Raw genomic sequence first — 18,347 nt, 5'->3', positions numbered from 1 at the left:
GATTGTTATTTGTTGTTATAATTATGATAATACACAGTTTAACAAACTTAGAAAATCAAACCAAAAAAGAAAAGTAGCACATCATCTAAGCACCAATATTTAATGTCTGTTAACAACTGTATGTTTATCTTTCCTGTTTTTGTGCATAAATTTGCATTTACTATATTAAAACAAATATGAGTTCATATTGTACATACTCTTTGTAACCTGTGTCTGCCTTTAGTGGTCTGGACATTTTTCCATGCTAACAAATATTGTTGTGCCATATCATTTTGAATGAATATATTGCATGCATTTATTGTGATTTGTTTAACTAGTCTCTTGTGGATTTTTTTTTTTTCAGTTCTTTGCTATCTATATCCTGTGTATATACATATAGTTTTTTTTTTTTTTTAGGCTGCATTCCTAAAAGAATATCTGAGGCAAAGGGGGTATAAAATAATTATCTTCCAAAAATATGGAATTAATATATTATCTCACCTAGATTGCATAAGAATGAAGAGTATATACCGAAATTTAGTGGCTTAATTAAGTGCTATTTTGATCACATTTTATAGTTTGTTTTTTTTACTTTGGTTTAATCTCTATACACTGGAATCCATGTGTAAGGTAAATCAAATAGGGAAAGGCAATATCTCCCAGAAGAAAATTGGCCAAAGGCAGTAAGTAGGCAGTTTCCAAGAAGAAATCCCAATAATTAATAATATGAAAATATATTAAATTTTTCTAGTATTCAAAGAAATGCAAACCAAATTGGTGAGTCGAAGCATTTTTAATCTTTTGGATTGAAAATAGGTTATGCTACTATATAGAGTGTATATAAGTATAACCTTTCTTGAAATAATTTGATAGTGACTATAATAATTTTCATTCTCTTGATAAACATTGACCATAGCAAACTCTATTATTGGGCGTTATCCTAAGACATGAAGCAAAAGTTTCACGAAGATACAAATACACAGATCTTTAATTGCAAAAATTCAGAAATAACCTAAAAATGTCCAACAATAAAGACTGGTGAAATTATGATATATCCCTAAAATAAAAATCTTACGGATTTATTTTTTTTCCTCTTAAATACCACTGCAAGGTACTTTTATGAAGAAAAACAAAATTACAAAGTATACTAAATGTTACTTTTTAATATAAATTATTATTGAACACATGGTTTCTGTTGAAAGTTACTAATTCCTCTATTAAGTAAGATACCAGGATTTTCTGTTTTCCAGGGATTGGGTGAAAATAACTTAGAGGGTGGGGAGGAAGCCAAAGTTTCCATGTAGGTAGTCTGTGTATCTTGTAACTACATCATCTTACAGTTTTGAAAAACATTATTTTTCTATATCCGGATTTTGGGGAATAATATTGGGTACTATTTAAGACTTAGAAATATTCACCTAAATTCTGGAATAATATGAAGAGTTAATGAATTTTAAATCAGCAGTTCTATTTTTGCTTTTTATTTTAGTTACAAATACTTTCCAAGACTGGACCTTAAGCTTTTTGACAGACCACAGGAGTTGAAACTTTGTTTTAGTAGACACCCTACTGGGAATAGCATTGCAAACAGTCCAGCCCTCATGGCTAAGAGAACTAAACAGGTCAGATATTCTTTATCTAATACATGTTAATTTAAAATGTAAAATATGTATATGTGATATGCAGCTCATAGTTTAGTATTATCACTCATGGCAACCATTTGAAGATGCTCTATGGTTATTAAGTAAACTAGATGTCTTACAACTCTATTATGATATTGAGGCTGAAGTTTTTGAATGCTTGTGTTTATGTTGTAAGAGAATCCTGGGGAACCAAATACACTTTTTTAAAAACAACTTTATTGAGATACAATTCCTATACCATACAATTCACCCATTTAAAGTATACTCAGTGCTTTTAGTATATTCACAGGGTTGTGCAACCACCACCACAGTCAATTTTAGAACATTTTCATTACCCCAAAAAGAAAGCCTGCACCTCTTACTTGTTAACCCTCCCATCCATCCCCCACAGCCCTAGGCAACCACTAATCTATTTTCTGTCTCTGTGGTTTCGCCTGTTCTAGGAGTTTCATAATAAATACTCCATAAATGGAATTATACAATAAGTGGCTTTTTGTGACTGGCTCCTTTCACACAGCATAATGTTTTTAAGTTCATCCATGTTGCAGCATGTGCCGATACTTCATTTATTTTTATTGCTGAGTAATATTCCATTGTATGAATATATACCACATTTTATTCATTCATTCATGTACATGTGAGTGGTTCCTACCTTTTGGCTATTATGCATAGTGCTGCTGTGAACATTTGTGTGCAAGTGTTTGTGTGGATGTGTGTTTTCATTTCTGTTGGGTAAATGCCTAGAAGTAGAATTGCTGTGTCATATGGTATCTCTGTGTTTAACCTTTGGAGGAACTGTCAAGACTGGTTTCCAAAATAGGTATACCATCTTAAATTCCTGCCAGCAGTGCATGAAGGTTCAGTTGTACCATGTCCCTGTCAATTCTTGTGATGATCTGTCTTTTTGATGATAGTCATCCTTGTGTGTGTGAAGTGGTATCTCTTTGTGATTTCGATTTTCATTTCTCTCACAGTTAATGTAAATATACTTTATGCCAAATATTACATTTAAAGGGAGTTAATTTAGGACAAGTTAGACATCTTGCTTTAATAGTATGTCTGATTTAGGTATAAAGAGTTGGTCTATGGTTAGGTGTGAGTTAAAATGAAACATCCTTTTGTACATATATTGTTAATGTATTTGTGGTCTATAAAACATGGAAAATTTCAGAATGAAGTTTTTAGTTCAGGTGTTAACAGTTCGTGTACAGTCCCCCAAAACCTAGAGGTAACCTGAAGTGTTCCTTAATTTCGTATAGTACACGTTTCTCTCAGTGTCTGAAGGGAAATTAGCATATATGTATTTGCTGTTACCAGCTTAATAAAAGCCAGTTTTTATAATGGGAGAATTTGGTTACTAAATCTTTACATCTTACATACACCAGAATTTTTGTCCCCCAGGCTAGCTTAGAAAAACAAGGGACTGTATTTTCAAATATATCTTCTGAGTCTAATGGAAATAGAGCTCATAAGAAAACATAATGGGCCAGGACATTTTTATTTAAAACACATCCCAGCAGAGGGATCTTTAGTGCAAGGTACACAATGGTAGTCTGACATATCTGGAAGGTTCTGTGGTTTCTGGGAGTATATAGTTTTTTTTTCTTTTTTTTTTAAGAGTTATTTATCTGAGAGAGCACGCACGTGCGCACAAGCAGGGGAGGGGCAGAGGGAGAGGGAGAATCTCAAGCAGGTCCTGTGCTGAGCACGGAGCCCGACATGGGGCTTGATTTCACAACCCAGATGACATCATGACCTGAGCCGGGTTCTCAACCAATTGAACCACCCAGGTACCCCATGGGAGTATATATATAGTTTGATTAAAGCTCAGCAGGTGGTTTTGATATGTACTCTTTTCCACCTAAATCAGAATGAAAATTGGAAGTAGAAAACGTGACTGTCGGTCTGTTGGGTAAGAAAGTCTGTGATCTTTATCAGACTATGTTGCCTACAGTGGTATATGTCTTTTTAAGGAGTCAGTCAGTGAAAGAATTAAAGACTATGGTGAGGGAGGGTAGAGTGGACATCCTGGCAGGAAATACGTATGGTATCTTAAACATTTTCAGCAGGGAGAAAGGTGGAAAGACGATCACTTTTCAAGAATGCCATTGAAGGACTGACAAGCTCTAAATGGTTGAAACCCTTTTATTCATCAAGCATATGAGTGCCTTCTATGTGAAGGGTAACTAATTAGCCATCATATTATATAAATACGAATGATCCCCACTTCTTTTTTTTAAAGGAAGTTTTTTTTTGTTTTTTTTTTTTTTTTAAGATTTTATTTATTTATTTGACAGAGAGAGAGACAGAGAGATAGGGAACACAAGCAGGGGGAGTGGGAGAGGGAGAAGCAGGCCTCCTGCCGAGCAGGGAGCCTGATGCGGGGCTCGATCCCAGGACCCCGGGATCATGACCTGAGCCGAAGGCAGATGCTTAACGACTGAGCCACCCAGGCGCCCCTGATCACCACTTCTAAGGGATTTCTAGTCTATTAGGAAACATGTGCTTGCCAGTAAAGTTACAGAGCAAGATAAAGTGCTTCTGTAGGTGAATGTTGAGGGCATCACATGGCACTAAGTAGGAAGCCAGTCATGAAAGTAAAACTGTGAAATGTTTAATTTAGAGTCAAATTTTACATTACATTCCTCTCTTTTCCTTCTCACTTTTATCCCCACCCTAATGGATTTTAATAAATACCATGTTTTTTTCCTTAATTTTCTTTTTGTAAGTAATCTCTACTCCCAGTGTGGGGCTTGAACTCTCGAACCAGAGATCAAGAGTTGCATGCTCTACCAACTGAGCTAGCCAAGTGTCCCAAATACCATAATGTTTTATTTATTCTCTTTCTAGGAGATAAAAACAGCTCATAAGTTGGCGAAGAGATGTTACACAAATCCACCACAATGGGCCAAGTGTCTGTTCAGTCATTGTTACAGCTTATGGTTTATTTGTCTCCCAGCCTATGTTAGAGTTTCTCACCCTAAGGTCAGAGCACTTCAGCAGGCATATGATGTACTCATTAAGATGAGGAAAACAGATGTGGATCCACTAGATGAGGCAAGTATAACAAATTATCATTACTAGGATAAATTTTATTTTTGTATTTTTAAGTGAATTTAGGTCTCAGTTGCTTTAAAGTGTTCTCAAGTATTTTCATTAAGCAGGAAAGGTTAAATATTACTCTATTCCATGGAGCTAATACTTACGGTTTGTTTTTAAATATATTTATTTAAAAATTACTGCTTTGGAATGAAGCAGAGACTGCCTTAGGTCAGATAGTTTGCACTTGATAAATAGAAAATAATATTGACTTCATTTTATTCTTTTTATTTATTTTTTAAGAGAGGGAGAGAGTGGGGAGGGGCAGAGGGAGAGGGAGAGAGAGAATCTTAAGCAGGCTCCACACCCAGCTCCATCTCACAACTGTAAGATTGTGACCTGAGCTGAAATCAGGAGTTGGATGCTTAACCAACTGAACCATCCCGGTGCCCCTACTTCATTTTATTCTTAGTATAACTTTATTATGAAGCAAATGGGGAATAGGCTATTAGTAAGTGGCTCTCCACTTAGGCCCTTTGTTCTAGGGTGAGTTATATAACCTGCCTGTGTCTCAGATTATGTATCTGAAAATGTAGATCCAGACTTCTCAACCTTGGCACTATTGGCATTTTGGCCCACATAATTATTTATTGTGGGCCTGTCCTGTACCTTGTAGTATGTTTAGCAGCATCTCTGGCTTCTGTACACTAGATGCCAGCAGCAGTCCCCCTTCTACATGGCATTCAGAAATGTCTACACACATTGCCCCACTGACGTAGATAATTATAGTGGGTACCATCTTTATAAGGTTAACTTGAGGGCTAAATCAGTTAATGTACAGTGTGCTAGAATAGTACCTGGCTATGCTAAGGTGTTACAGTCACTCTCCCTTAAGCTTTAGAGCCATCCTAAGAGATCTGTAGTGATACTATCCAGTTAATGGTTGAGGAAACTGAATCACTTATTTAGCCTTTTTCTTGGCTAGTTTTCCCTCTTAAAAATAACTTTTGGTGTTAAAATAACTATAAATGATCTTTAGAATCAGATTAGAATTTAAAATGAAATTGAAATAAAAACTGAGTAATGGGTATCTGAGGGGAAAGAACACAGGGATAGAAGAGAAATGGGTTTGAAGAGGGGCGCATTATAGGCTTCAGCAGTAATTATATATTTTTTTCTTAAAAAAAGATCTTAAATGAATATAGCATGTATAATATGAAGATTTGATAATGCTTGTGGGTATACTAAAACTGATTTTCTCTAAGTATTAACTGTATGTTATAAAAGCTTTAAAAATAAAAATAAAATTATAAAACAAGTACTAAAATAAATATCCATTCTCATATTTGATTACATTTTTTCTCTCATCCAATGTTTATAAAACTATTTGGAAATTAAAAGTACTTGATCAGAATCAGTGTTTTGTACCTTAGTGTTTTAAAACTTTAAATTTTAGTGTTTTAAAAAATTAGTTCTAATACAGTTTTCTATCTGAGATGTGTTTTAAGATGTGTTTTAACTTGTGAAAGGGATAAAATACTTTTAAAGTGTTTTAAAGTATGCTCTGTGAAGGTATTTTTAAAGTGTTGGAAAGTATGCTGTATGAATTATGTTACCGTACTCTAAATTCAAAGCACAGTACTTGATTAAGTTTGTTTGATAAGTTATAAGTTCATAGTACATATCATAAATCCTGAAAAGTATTTTCCTCTCTAGGTATTAAAGTTCAGGGGTAGTCTTTGGTACAGGGAATTACATTCTCTCATTTCTAACATACAGCAGTTATGACTAGTAAGCTAAAAAAATTTTTTAGACTATTTCCCCAACAAACACTGTGATAGAAAGCTTAAATTTGGAGCTTAATTTGTTGTATTCCTACTTCTAACAAGTTATTTTGACAGATTTTTAGTCTCCTGAAGTCATTACATCTCCACAACTGGAAGATAGAAATGTTTATTTTAAAACTTAAGAATGCATTATTTTCTAAGTGTATTTTGTGCATTTTATCTGTTTATTGATTATATAGAGAGTAGCATATTAAAGTTTTCACAGTATTTTCATGTACATTCTTTCCTTTGGTATTTCCAGCAAGTCTGTGAGGCAGTTTATATATTAGCTACATTTTACAAAGAAAATAATTTGAAACTTAGATGAAATGACACACACGTAAGACTGCCTAATAAGTAAGTGGTCTTGATTTTTAGGTCTGTTTCATTAGAACCTACTGTCTCATTCATATGCTTAATGTTCTAATTTGACAGCTCTTTGTTCTGCATGTTATGTAAAAGGTGTAATAACCTAGATTTTAAGATAAAACTCTTCAAAGACCCAGAAATAGCATATGCCACATAGACTAAAGTTAAAATGCATAATGCATTTTGTTTTTAATACTGCTTAACTGAATTTTTAATGAAAATGAAATATTTGTGTCAAACTTATTCCTACATTTTTTTATCAGTCTGTTCATGTGATATTGTTGTACATTGCTGAGTAACAAACCACCCCAGAACTTAGTGGCTTAAGACAACGATTTTATTAAATCTGGCCTTTATTTGCTGAGAACCCAGGAAGGATTCTGGGTGATTTTTCAGCTCCACATTGCATTAACTGGAATCAGTTGGTCATAATCGTTGCTAGCTGATCTGGTCTGGTGGGCCCAAGATAGCTTAACTCCAATGCCAACCAGGTACCTTGGCAAGGGGGAGCGTAATGCTGGGCTCAGGTGGGCCCCTCTTCCTCCATGTAGGCTCAGGACCTCTCTCTGTGGTACTTGGGCTTTGTCCATGATAGCTTAGGGCTTTGTTTCAAGGGAGAGGAAGTGGAAACTGGCAGTTTCTTAAGGCTTAAGCCAGGAAACTAGTACAGTGTCTCTTTAGTCAAATTCTATTGGTAATGCAGTCTCAGACGCCCTTCTCTCTCAGTTCAGGGGGAGGGACATAGACCCAGTGGAAGGAGTAGCAAAGCGTGAGTGGACATCCTTTATCTACCACAGATATCCAAAAGATATGTTGCAGGCAACAAAATACTGCAATTGAAAAATTACATCTTTGGCATTATTACTATTTCTTTAGTTTGGCGACTGGCCCTTATACAGGTAAAACTGGGAGGTTGGGGAGCACTTTGCAGACTTCAGAATAAATTCTTTGCCTAGAATGCTTTTAGAAAATTCAGATTAATCCCAATTTGACATAGAAAGTGAGTTACTTCTTTATGGCCCACAGAATCTTAAGGGTTGATAGGATTTGAAGATACTTGAGTACAACTTGAGCCTAAAGCTGAGATCCTCTGTAGCAAGTCTGTAGCATATGAGATCTTCCCCATGCTTGAATGGAGTCTGATGTTCTAGGAAGTGTGTTTCTGCTTGAGCTCAGTTCCTACCTCTCTAGAGCTTTTTTGGAATTGTACAGACTGTTTACTCCCTCTTTGATGTGACAACTCTTCAGATATTTGAAGAACCCTCGTGTGCCACATTCTCTTTCATCCCTTCACACATCTTAGCTGGTTCCCTCAGTTGTCCCTGATTCATGTAGTCACTTACAGAGTTGCTCTCAGTTTCTGACCTCCTGTTTCTAAATTACATTCTCCATTTCTGGCTTCCAAGTATTCATCTTATGACCCTCGGCCTTTTCATGTCTCTTTTTCTATTTCATTTCTTCTGTTCTCTTGACTAAAATATCCTTTCTGAAATCTTTTTACTTTCCCCTTTAGTTGAGAGCAACTTGGCTTTACAATACCTTTTTGTTGGGCGCCTGGGTGGCTCAGTTGGTTAAGCCACTGCCTTCAGCTCAGGTCATGGTCCCAGGGTCCCGGGATCGAGTCCCACATCGGGCTCTCTGCTCAGCGGGGAGTCTGCTTCTCCCTCTGATCCTCCCCCTTCTCATGCTCTCTCTCTCTATCTCATTCTCTCTCTCAAATAAATAAATAAAATCTTAAAAAAAAAAATACCTTTTTGTTAACCAACTCTGTCATAAACAGAGCACATTTTACAAGACCCAAGAAGAGTATCTTCTGTCTGTGTATTTCCTTATTCAGACTAAGCTGTAAGCGAGTCTGTGGCCGTACCATCACTGCTCCTGCTAGCTGGCTCACCTCTTTGCTGGGAGCCCGTGAGATACCCATTTATTCTCCATGATTTCTACTATAGTCTTCTAATGTGTGAGATTCTAACTCCATCTTCTAACTTCACTTGTCCTCTTGTGATCAAATCTAGCCCTCCTCAGTAAACACATATTCTCAGAAAAGCCTTTGCTAATAATAATATTTTAAAGTTTCTTTTTTTCCCCATAACTATTTTTTAAATTTTTATTTATTTTTTTAAATTTTATTTTACTATGTTATGTTAATCACCATACAATACATCATTAGTTTTTGATGTGGTGATCCACGATTCATTGCTTTCTTATAACACCCAGTGCTCCATGCAGTACGTGCCCTCCTTAATACCCATCACCGGGCTAACCCATCCCCCCACACCCTTCCCTCTAAAACCCTCAGTTTGTTTCTCAGAGTCCATAGTCTCTCATGGTTCGTCTCTTCCTCTGATATCCCCCCCTTCATTTTTTCCCTTCCTTTTCCTGATGTCCTCCATGCTATTCCTTATGTTCCACAAATAAGTGAAACCATATGATAATTGACTTTCTCTGCTTCACTTATTTCGCTTAGCATAATCTCCTCCAGTCCCATCCATGTTGATGTAAAAGTTGGGTATTCATCCTTTCTGATGGCCAAGTAATATTCCATTGTATATATGGACCACAACTTCTTTATCCATTCATCTGTTGAAGAGCATCTCGGCTCTTTCCACAGTTTGGCTCTTGTGGACATTGCTGCTATGAACATTGGGGTACATATGGCCTTTCTTTTCACTACATCTGTGTCTTTGGGGTAAATACCCAGGAGTGCAATTGCTGGGTCATAGGATAGCTCTGTGTTTAATTTTTTGAGGCACCTCCACACTGTTTTCCAAAGTGGCTGTACCAACTTGCATTCCCACCAACAGTGTAAGAGGAACCCCTTTCCCCATAACCTCTCCAACATTTGTTTCTTGCCCTCTCCATTTTTGCCATTCTAACTGGGTGTAAGGTGGTATCTCAATGTGGTTTATCCTCTGATATCTGCCTGCGGAATCAGGGCTCCCCGCTTCGTACCTCGAAACCAACCGCCCGCGATACTCTGTTTGTAGAGATCCAGATCTATCTTCTTACATCTCAGGCTGATTTCGTGGGTGTTCAGAGTGGTCTGGTAGATAGCCAGCAATTCCGGGGACCGGTTGGAATAGGGTCCCCTACTCCTCTGCCATCTTTTCTCCCCTCTTTTTTTTTTTTTTTCTAAGATTTTTTATTTATTTGAGAGAGAGAGCGAGCACAAGCAGGGGGAGGGGCAGAGGGAGAGAGAGAAGCAGGCTCCCCACTGAGCAGGGAGCCTGACTTGGGGCTCGATCCCAGGACTCCGTAAGCCGAAGAAGACGCTTAGCCGAATGAGCCACTCAGGCGCCCCTAAAGTTTCTTCTCATACTTTTCTAAGACATGGGTTTACAAGATCTTTGTTACATAGGCATCCTGGAGATGTCTTTAATTCCTTTGGCACAGAATATAGAACATGATTTGGGAGAAAGTTATTTTAATCATATTAGATTTAAAAAATGAATTCCTTCTCAAATTACGGGGAATAATAGTCATTCTCTTTGTGTAAACTTAGTTGCTGAAACAAATGGCACACATGCACATAGGTCTTACGTGATATAGTTAAGGCTGGTATTTTCATTAATGAATAGGTTTTTAAAATAATGTACCAAGACTCAGAATAAAGGATAAAATAGTGCTTAATGACTTTGAGTAGAAGAACTGAATAATTAAAAAACGTCTACAGGTCATAGACTAATTAACTACTGCTTTGATGTTATTTTTTGTTAGGTGTGCTATCGAGTAGTCATGCAGCTCTGTGGACTTTGGGGTCATCCTGTTTTGGCAGTGAGAGTCTTATTTGAAATGAAAACTGCTAAGATAAAGCCAAATGCTATTACTTATGGTTATTATAATAAGGTAAGTGGGATTGACATTGGACAACCTATGTTGCTTATTAAGATGGACATATTTTTGTACCTTTTATTATTCATGAAACTTCTTTTAGAGTTTTGAGCTGTAGTTATGTATGTATTGTGTATGTATGTATTTCTTTAAAAAATCAAGTATTGCTTGTAATCATTATTTTTAACCATTATTTTACCGGTAGGTAGTTTTGGAGAGCCCATGGCCTAGCAGTACCCGCAGTGGTATCTTCTTATGGACGAAGGTACGGAATGTGGTACGTGGCTTGGCACAGTTTAGGCAGCCGCTTAAAAAGACCGTGCAAAAGTCACAGGTCTCCTCAATATCAGGTAATACATGTGGTTGGAAAGATACCCTCTTGCTGAACCATAAGCTTTATATAGGCATGCGAGTGTTTAATTGTATGAAGTAGAAAACATAAATGAAATTCTGGTTGATATTTTCATATACAACTAAAGATAGAGATTACGTTAGTCCCAGATTATTTTCCCCCCACAGACTTAGAAATGTTCTGCAACTATAAATGAATTGTGAGGCATTCGTGTTTAGTTTCAGAGATGATTAGTGCATGAGTTACTGACCTGCTGTTGTCCTTACCTTTAGCTCCTCAGAATGCCACGGGTGGCAGTGATGGGGATGTGGTGAGCCACGGTAGCGTGGGTAGTTCTAATGATGCTAACAATGGGGGGCACACAGTCTTCGTCAGAGATTCAGTCAGGCTTGATTCCACTGATAATCACTTTAGACCAGGTACTAAAATCTGGATTTTACTAACCCTTCACTTACTCTCTTGTTAAGTCTTTCCCTTTTTAAAAAGCTTTTACCTTCCTTTTTCTTAAGAGTTTGTACAATGAGTACTTTATATAAATAAGGGAAGAAATTACACCTCCGGTTGCAGATCCCTTCTTTTTATTTCCTAAAATATATAAAATTAACTCTGGAGTGCTGTGCAAAAGGCTCTAGCATGGTGCTCCTTTGTATTTGGTTCATCATTAATTTGTGAAAGTATATGAAATAACTGTAGGAATGATAAACTGAGGAACTTGAATGTAGTGATACAACTTGCAGATCTTTTTTTCATTAAGTGGAAAATAGTAAAAAAAATTGAGATTATGAATATTAAAGCAGGAAGAAAATAAGTCACATACCATGAGAAAGAGTATTCTCTTTGCATAGTCATTATTTTAAGTGACACTTTTTTAAAATCTGAGGAACTTCGGAAGTGACTTTTACATACAAAGCTACGGGCTTACCCTCTGTCCTCTGAAGTTAGAAATACGCGTAATTCGAGTAGCACATTGAGCAAATATATGTGTGTTGCACATCCTTCTTTTTGTGTTGTTTTTCTTTTTTTGTTGTTGTTATTGTTAATATCTCAAGCTTTTCTTTAAAAAGAATCCTAAGTCTAATTCCTGTGTTTCATCTGATGAACTTGTCTCAATGACTGAAGTTTCCTTTTTTCTGCTCTTTGTTGCTCTGCTTTTTGCTCTGTGCTGTTTCTTGGTGCTGCATTTGTCCTTGGCTGTCATGGTGTGGGGTGCAGACAGACTTGTATGACGTGAAGCTATGGATACACGTGTGCATTAATTCTACCCTTGAATGTTAACCACTTCAGGTAATTTCCCATTTATTAGGTTAAATTTTGCTGACATGCAAGGGTGGGGGAGAGACCTTTTGTTGTGTTTGAAGTATTGTTACAGGTGGAAAACAGTTTCAGTTTTCTTGACTTTTTCTTCTTCAGATAAGTGTAATCATATATGTACCACTGAAAATATCCAGCTAACATTTCACTATCATTTTGCAAAGCATATTTGTTATCTTATTTGAAAATACACTGTGCCTTGCTATAATTCTTCCATTGGGGTTTGTTTGTAGCATCATTGTATCCAGTAGTTTTATGGGGATTAAAGATTTCAGTGTTCCAGCTGTTGAGATGGTTTTGCTTGCTAAAACTGATCTGCTAAGTTCTTGTGCTAAAAATTACCCCATAATTACAGAACCATGTATAAATCATTGAAAGTTAACATAGAGCTATAAGTTACAATCCTGTTTGTAAGTTAACTTTCTTTCAGCAGTAGGAATTTTTATATGACTTTGATTTTAAAGTTGCCTTATTTTATTTCTTCCTGTATTTGTTCCTAAAACTTGTAAGAAGAAATGGATTTCATTTATGAAAAAAAGAGAAAAATTTTGTGATATGAAACCATTTCACCAGAATAATTATAATTTTTAAAATAGTAATAGATAAATCCTGTCCTTACTCTTCTAAGCTTATCTCCTTTAATGAAAAAAACAGTCTCCTAGTAATTCTGGGTAATTGGCATAAAGATTCCAGTAGTTGGGGAAGGAACTTCAGATCCCTTTTCCATACATATCTTTAAAGTTACATTTCAAATGGCTGAAGCCCCAGTGCTGAATTTACAGTGATTATGGGTCTTGTAGAGTTTCTGGTGACGTCATTTGATACTTTTGGAGACTTCTAACCCAGGTGCTTAGGTTGCTGTTTCTTTAAGGATTCTCTTGTAGAATCTTTCCACTTGGTACCTGATATGGGGTCACTTAGCTTGTTGGGGGGCATACCTTGGTTTAATCAGTTGGCTTAGTCCCCAGACTTTGTGTCCATTTCATGGCAGCATCATGCCTTACCAGACTTTCTGAGGGGGCAATTAAAAACTGGCAAATTAATCATTCTAACGAGGGGTATATAAAGAAGTTTAGTTTTTTTCTTATATTGCAAACCCAGAGTTTGAGTGGCAGTATAACACGCAGCAGAAGGGAGAAGGCACTACAGTTAACTCTTGAACAACATGGGTTTGAATGGCCCAGGTCCACTTCCACGCCATGTTTTTTCAATAAATACAGTATGTAAATGTATTTCCTCTTCCTTATGATTTTCGTTTTCCCCCGTTTTAAAAAAAAATTTAAATTTGAGTATGGTTTATACGTGATGTTACATTAGTTTCAGGTCTATAGCATAGTGATTCAACTTCTCTATGCCTTATGCTGTGCTCACCACAGTGTAGCGACCATCTGTCACCATACAACACTACTACAATACTTGATGACTTTTTTTTTTTTAAGATTTTATTTATTTGACAGAGAGAGACACAGCGAGAGAGGGAACACAAGCAGGGGGAGTGGGAGAGGGAGAAGCAGGCTTCCTGAGGAGCAGGGAGCCCGATGTGGGGCTCGATCCCAGGACCCTGGGATCATGACCTGAGCCGAAGGCAGACACTTAACGACTGAGCCACCCAGGCACCCCACTTGATGATTTTTTAATAACATTTTCTTTTCTCTAGCTTCCTTTACTGTAAGAATACAGTATTTTTTTTTTTTAAAGATTTTATTTATTTATTTGAGAGAGAGAGAATGAGAGAGAGAACATGAGGGGGGGGAGGGTCGGGGGAGAAGCAGACCCCCTGCTGAGCAGGGAGCCCGATGTGGGGCTCGATCCCGGGACTCCAGGATCATGACCTGAGCCGAAGGCAGTCGTTTAACCAACTGAGCCACCCAGGCGCCCCAAGAATACAGTATATAATATATAGAATACAAGGTATGTGTTAATCGACTGTTTGTTATTGGTAAGGCTGCCAGTCAGGTTTTGGGGAGTGAAGAGTTATGCCTGGATTTTCGATTGTGCGGGGTGGGAGGAGCAGTGTTCGAGGGTCAACCGTGTGTTCCTGTTTCATGTTTCATAGACATCCTCTGTAAGGATTCTCTAGGAACTTAGTTTCAGGTAGGCCTCGTTTAGTCCTCAGTCTTTGTTTCCGTTTTAAATGATAGAACTCGAAAGTCAAATAGACTTGTTTAAAACTTTATTTTGAAATTATTTCAAACTTACGAAAATGGTGCAAGTATAGTACAGAGAACACTTGAATAATGTCTATCTAGATTCACTCTTTTAGTTTGCCACATTTGCTTTATCGTTTTGTTTCTGTACACACATATACACGTTATTTTTCTGAATCGTGTGACAGCAGGTTGCATACATCTTGCCCTTTTACCTTTTAATACTTCAGTGGTATTTTTCTCTGATAAAACCATAGTATAGTTAACCAAATTCAGGAAAATATGGATATACTACTTTAATCTGTAGTCTACACTCCAGTTTTGTCAGTTGCTGTAATGTCCTTTGTGGGACTCCAGCGCCCTCTCCTTTGGTCTCCTTTAACCTGGCACAGTTCCTTACCCTTTCTTTGTCTTTCATGACGGCAGCCTTTTTGAAGAATTCATTCCAGTTATTTTGTGGAATGTTCCTTAGTTTGAGTTTGTCTGATGTTTGCTTGTTTCCTTGTGATTAGATTGAGTGTACATCGATGGCTCTACTACAAAAGTGACTGTCACACCCCCACGACAGTGTCTGTCTGCCTCTCATTGCTGGTACTAATTTTGATCACCTGGTCTTAGTATTTGGCTTCTCCTCGTTATCATTACCGCCCCTACTGTGAGGAGACCCTGAGACTATGCAGTAATACCCTCTTTCTCATCCCACTTTCTCTTTTAAATTTAGCATCCATTGATGATTCTTGCCTTAACCAGTCTTTACTATAAAGTAGTGATATTGGGGCGCCTGGGTGGCTCAGTTGGTTAAGCGTCTGACTCTGATTTCTGCTCATGTCCTGATCTCAGGGTTGTGAGATTAAGTCCTGTGTTGGGCTCTGTGCTCAGCATGGAGTCTGCTTGAGATTCTCCCTCTCCCTCTGCCCCTCCCCCTGTACTCGCACTCTCTCTCTCTCAAATAAATAAATCTTAAAAAAAAAAAAAAAGTGATTTTGCCAACTCTATCCTCCATCCACATTTATAGGATGGTATTCTATGTTTTTTGGTTTAATCATTTTACTAAGACATACCCTGATTATTGTTTTTGAACAGTTCCTTTTAGTACAACAAAATGTTCTGTCTCATTCTTGTAGCTTTCCTCCCTGAGATCTGAAATCAGCCATTTCTTCAAGGATCCCAGGTTCCTTTCAATGGACAGTAGATTCTAGAAGCCAAGATCTGGGCTCTCGGTATGCTTACGCTACAGGGTATTACTGCTTCTAGAATTTTTCAGCAGAGCTGGAAAATATGTATATATGAGGGGGAAAAAAAAGAAGTATGTGTTTTAGAAATACCTCCATTTTTTTTAAGCTTTATTTATTTATTTGAGGGTGGGGAGGGGCAGAGGGAGAGAGAATCTCAAGCAGACTCCCTGATGGGTGTGGAGCTCAACACAGGGCTTGATCTCATGACCTGAGATCATGACCTGAGCCAAAACCAAGAGTCGGACGCTTAACCAACTGAGCCACCCAGGTGCCCTAGAAATATTTCCATTTTCAAATCAACCCTACAGGTTTTTCTTTGTCTTCCTTCATTTCATTTTTTAAAAATCTCTCTTCTTCCACAGTAAGTATCTTGGCTCCCAATATCCATCATTATGTTTACTCATTTGCTCAGTCCTGCAGTATATATAAAATAATTTCAGAATTGCTACATCTGTTACTCTGGGAGAAACAAGCTTTTTAAGGAGTTCAGGATTTGTCTATTACGACCCCCCCACCCCCCCGCCCAGGCTTATAATGTGTTGAAAAGTTTCTTGGATTAGTCCTCTCCCCCTCTCCCTGTTCCCCCATCCTTTCAATATGGTTATTCATGTGAAATGCAGTTGGTCCCATTTGTTTCTTTTTGCATTCAGTTTTAGTCATGACCCTCTTCCCAGTTTTGATTTAATTTTTTTGAATGTGTAGAAATTGATGTATTTCCAAAAATAAAAGCAATACAATAAGCCATATTTAGAAAAATTTCCTCTCTCTTTATCCCTTCCATCCTACTTCCCCCCACCCCTTGTAGTTAACCAGTTTTATTGTTTTATTTTTTCATTTCTTTTTGCAAAAGTAAACAGATATATGCTTGTTTTATTTCCTCCTTTCTTTCACAAAAGGTAGCATTCTGTAGATATACTCCAAAAGAAACTTTTCAGAACATCTTGTCCAAATCTATTATAATTTGCGGATGAGGAAACTAAGGTTCAGTACTCCAAAGTTTTTAGTCTTTGATGTTCCCGTTGTTACTGTTCTTCGCTTCTTGTCATTTGTTTACCATGTTCCGTGTGCTTTGTGAGCTTTCTTGTCTTCCTTTTCTGTAAGCTTAATTGTATAAATCAATGGAATTTTCTTCTGACATTTATAGCTAGACTATGAATATATGAAAACATTCACCTGTAAGCCTGCATTCTTTTTCAACAGGTGGTCAGTCTGACCAAGGCTATGGATCTAAGGATGAACTTATAAAGGATGATGCAGACATTCATGTGCCTGAAGAACAAGCAGCAAGAGAAGTGATAACTAAAGTGCAAACAGAAGGTTAAGTACTGGTATTTACTTGCTTTACTTAGAAAAATACTGTATTAATTCTTTTTAAGTTTATAATTTTTTAATAATCTCTACGCCAAACATGGGGCTCGAACTCATGGCCCCAAGATCAAGAGTCGAATGCTCTTCTGGATGAGCCAGGCACCCCTGTACTGATTAAGTCTGATTTGGTAATTCTGATGATAATTTCTAGAAGGAAATGTAAGGTCTGGGCTTATAAGATACTATGTAGTGTGGTATATAGAGAGAATGAGAAGTTTCTGAATTTTAGAAGGTAAGAGATCTTTAGAGGCAAGAGGTCAGCCCTCAATTTTGTAGGACACTGCAATCCACTGAGGTATTCATTTGCTAAAAGCAAAGAGCTATTTTGTGATGGAACCAGGACTAAACTTTGAGTCATCAAACTTGTGTTCCAGTGCTTGTTTTATTTTAAAATGCTCTTTCACTAGAAGTCCTTCATATATTTAAGTATGTATTTTTCATTGGTAGATTAGATATAGTGTCTCTGGTTTTCCTGTGGGTTTGTTTTTTTTAATGGGACTCATTGAGGTAGATATGATTTATAGTAATCATTTTATGGAAATGTGGAGGAATATTCTGGCTTTATGGTAATAAGATGTTCTTCCTATCCTTTTACACAAAAGTACACTTTTCTTTAATAATGTCACTTAATTTATGCTCCAGAGTTAGCAGAAGCAAGCCTCTCTCCTACTTTATAAGTGATGGGAGTATAACTGGAGGCCAAAACCTTTAATTTATTCTCAGGAATGCTCAAGTCAGGATTATTGATGCTAAAATAAAGCATTTATTTCCGTCAATACTGGCAACATTTATGGCATAAAGTAAATGAGACACAATAAATTAGTAGTAAAATAGTGATGTGTTCACTCCCACTTGGGGAAAAAATATTTTAAAAAGTATAAAAATCAATATATGGTTTCTGTTCAATTTTAGTAAAAGTAGGAATAACATCCAAATATTTTTTCCTCAGAGGTGTGTGATGTCTCTGCTGTTGTGGCAAAACCACAGCCTAGTGCCGAGCCCCAGAGTCCTACTGAGCCCCCCGCATGGGGCAGCAGTATTGTGAAAGTTTCATCTGGCGTGTTTGACCTCGGTGGCAGGAGGAGCAGCACAGGTGAGTCTTCACATACTGATGGCTAAATGGTTAAAATTGTTTGTTTGTATTTATTTATTGAAAGATTTTATTTATTTTTCGACAGAGAGAGGGAACACAAGCAGGGGGAGTGGGAGAGGGAGAAGCAGGCTTCCCACTTGATGACTGAGCCACC

At 37.2% G+C, this 18,347-nt stretch overlaps 1 protein-coding gene across 4 annotated transcripts in view; it reads left to right on the top strand.

Moving 5' to 3' along the window:
• Nucleotides 1–18,347, top strand: part of DENND4C (DENN domain containing 4C) — a 137,280-nt gene that overhangs the window by 81,169 nt on the left and 37,764 nt on the right. For 2 of the 4 annotated variants that reach the window (XM_032392470.1, XM_032392469.1), the window contains 6 exons: nt 1,469–1,601; nt 4,473–4,679; nt 10,574–10,702; nt 10,893–11,037; nt 16,933–17,049; nt 18,050–18,193. In XM_032392470.1, the coding sequence (XP_032248361.1) occupies nt 1,469–1,601; nt 4,473–4,679; nt 10,574–10,702; nt 10,893–11,037; nt 16,933–17,049; nt 18,050–18,193 (875 nt within the window). Of the gene's footprint in view, nt 1–1,468; nt 1,602–4,472; nt 4,680–10,573; nt 10,703–10,892; nt 11,038–11,311; nt 11,459–16,932; nt 17,050–18,049; nt 18,194–18,347 lie in introns of all 4 variants that reach the window. The other 2 variants (XM_032392472.1, XM_032392471.1) reach the window with 2 other exon arrangements.

Source organism: Phoca vitulina, unplaced genomic scaffold (assembly GCF_004348235.1).
Source record: "Phoca vitulina isolate PV1807 unplaced genomic scaffold, GSC_HSeal_1.0 scaffold67, whole genome shotgun sequence".
In the NCBI taxonomy this organism is placed as follows: domain Eukaryota; kingdom Metazoa; phylum Chordata; class Mammalia; order Carnivora; family Phocidae; genus Phoca; species Phoca vitulina.
This window is presented reverse-complemented; position numbering and strand designations above follow the sequence as displayed.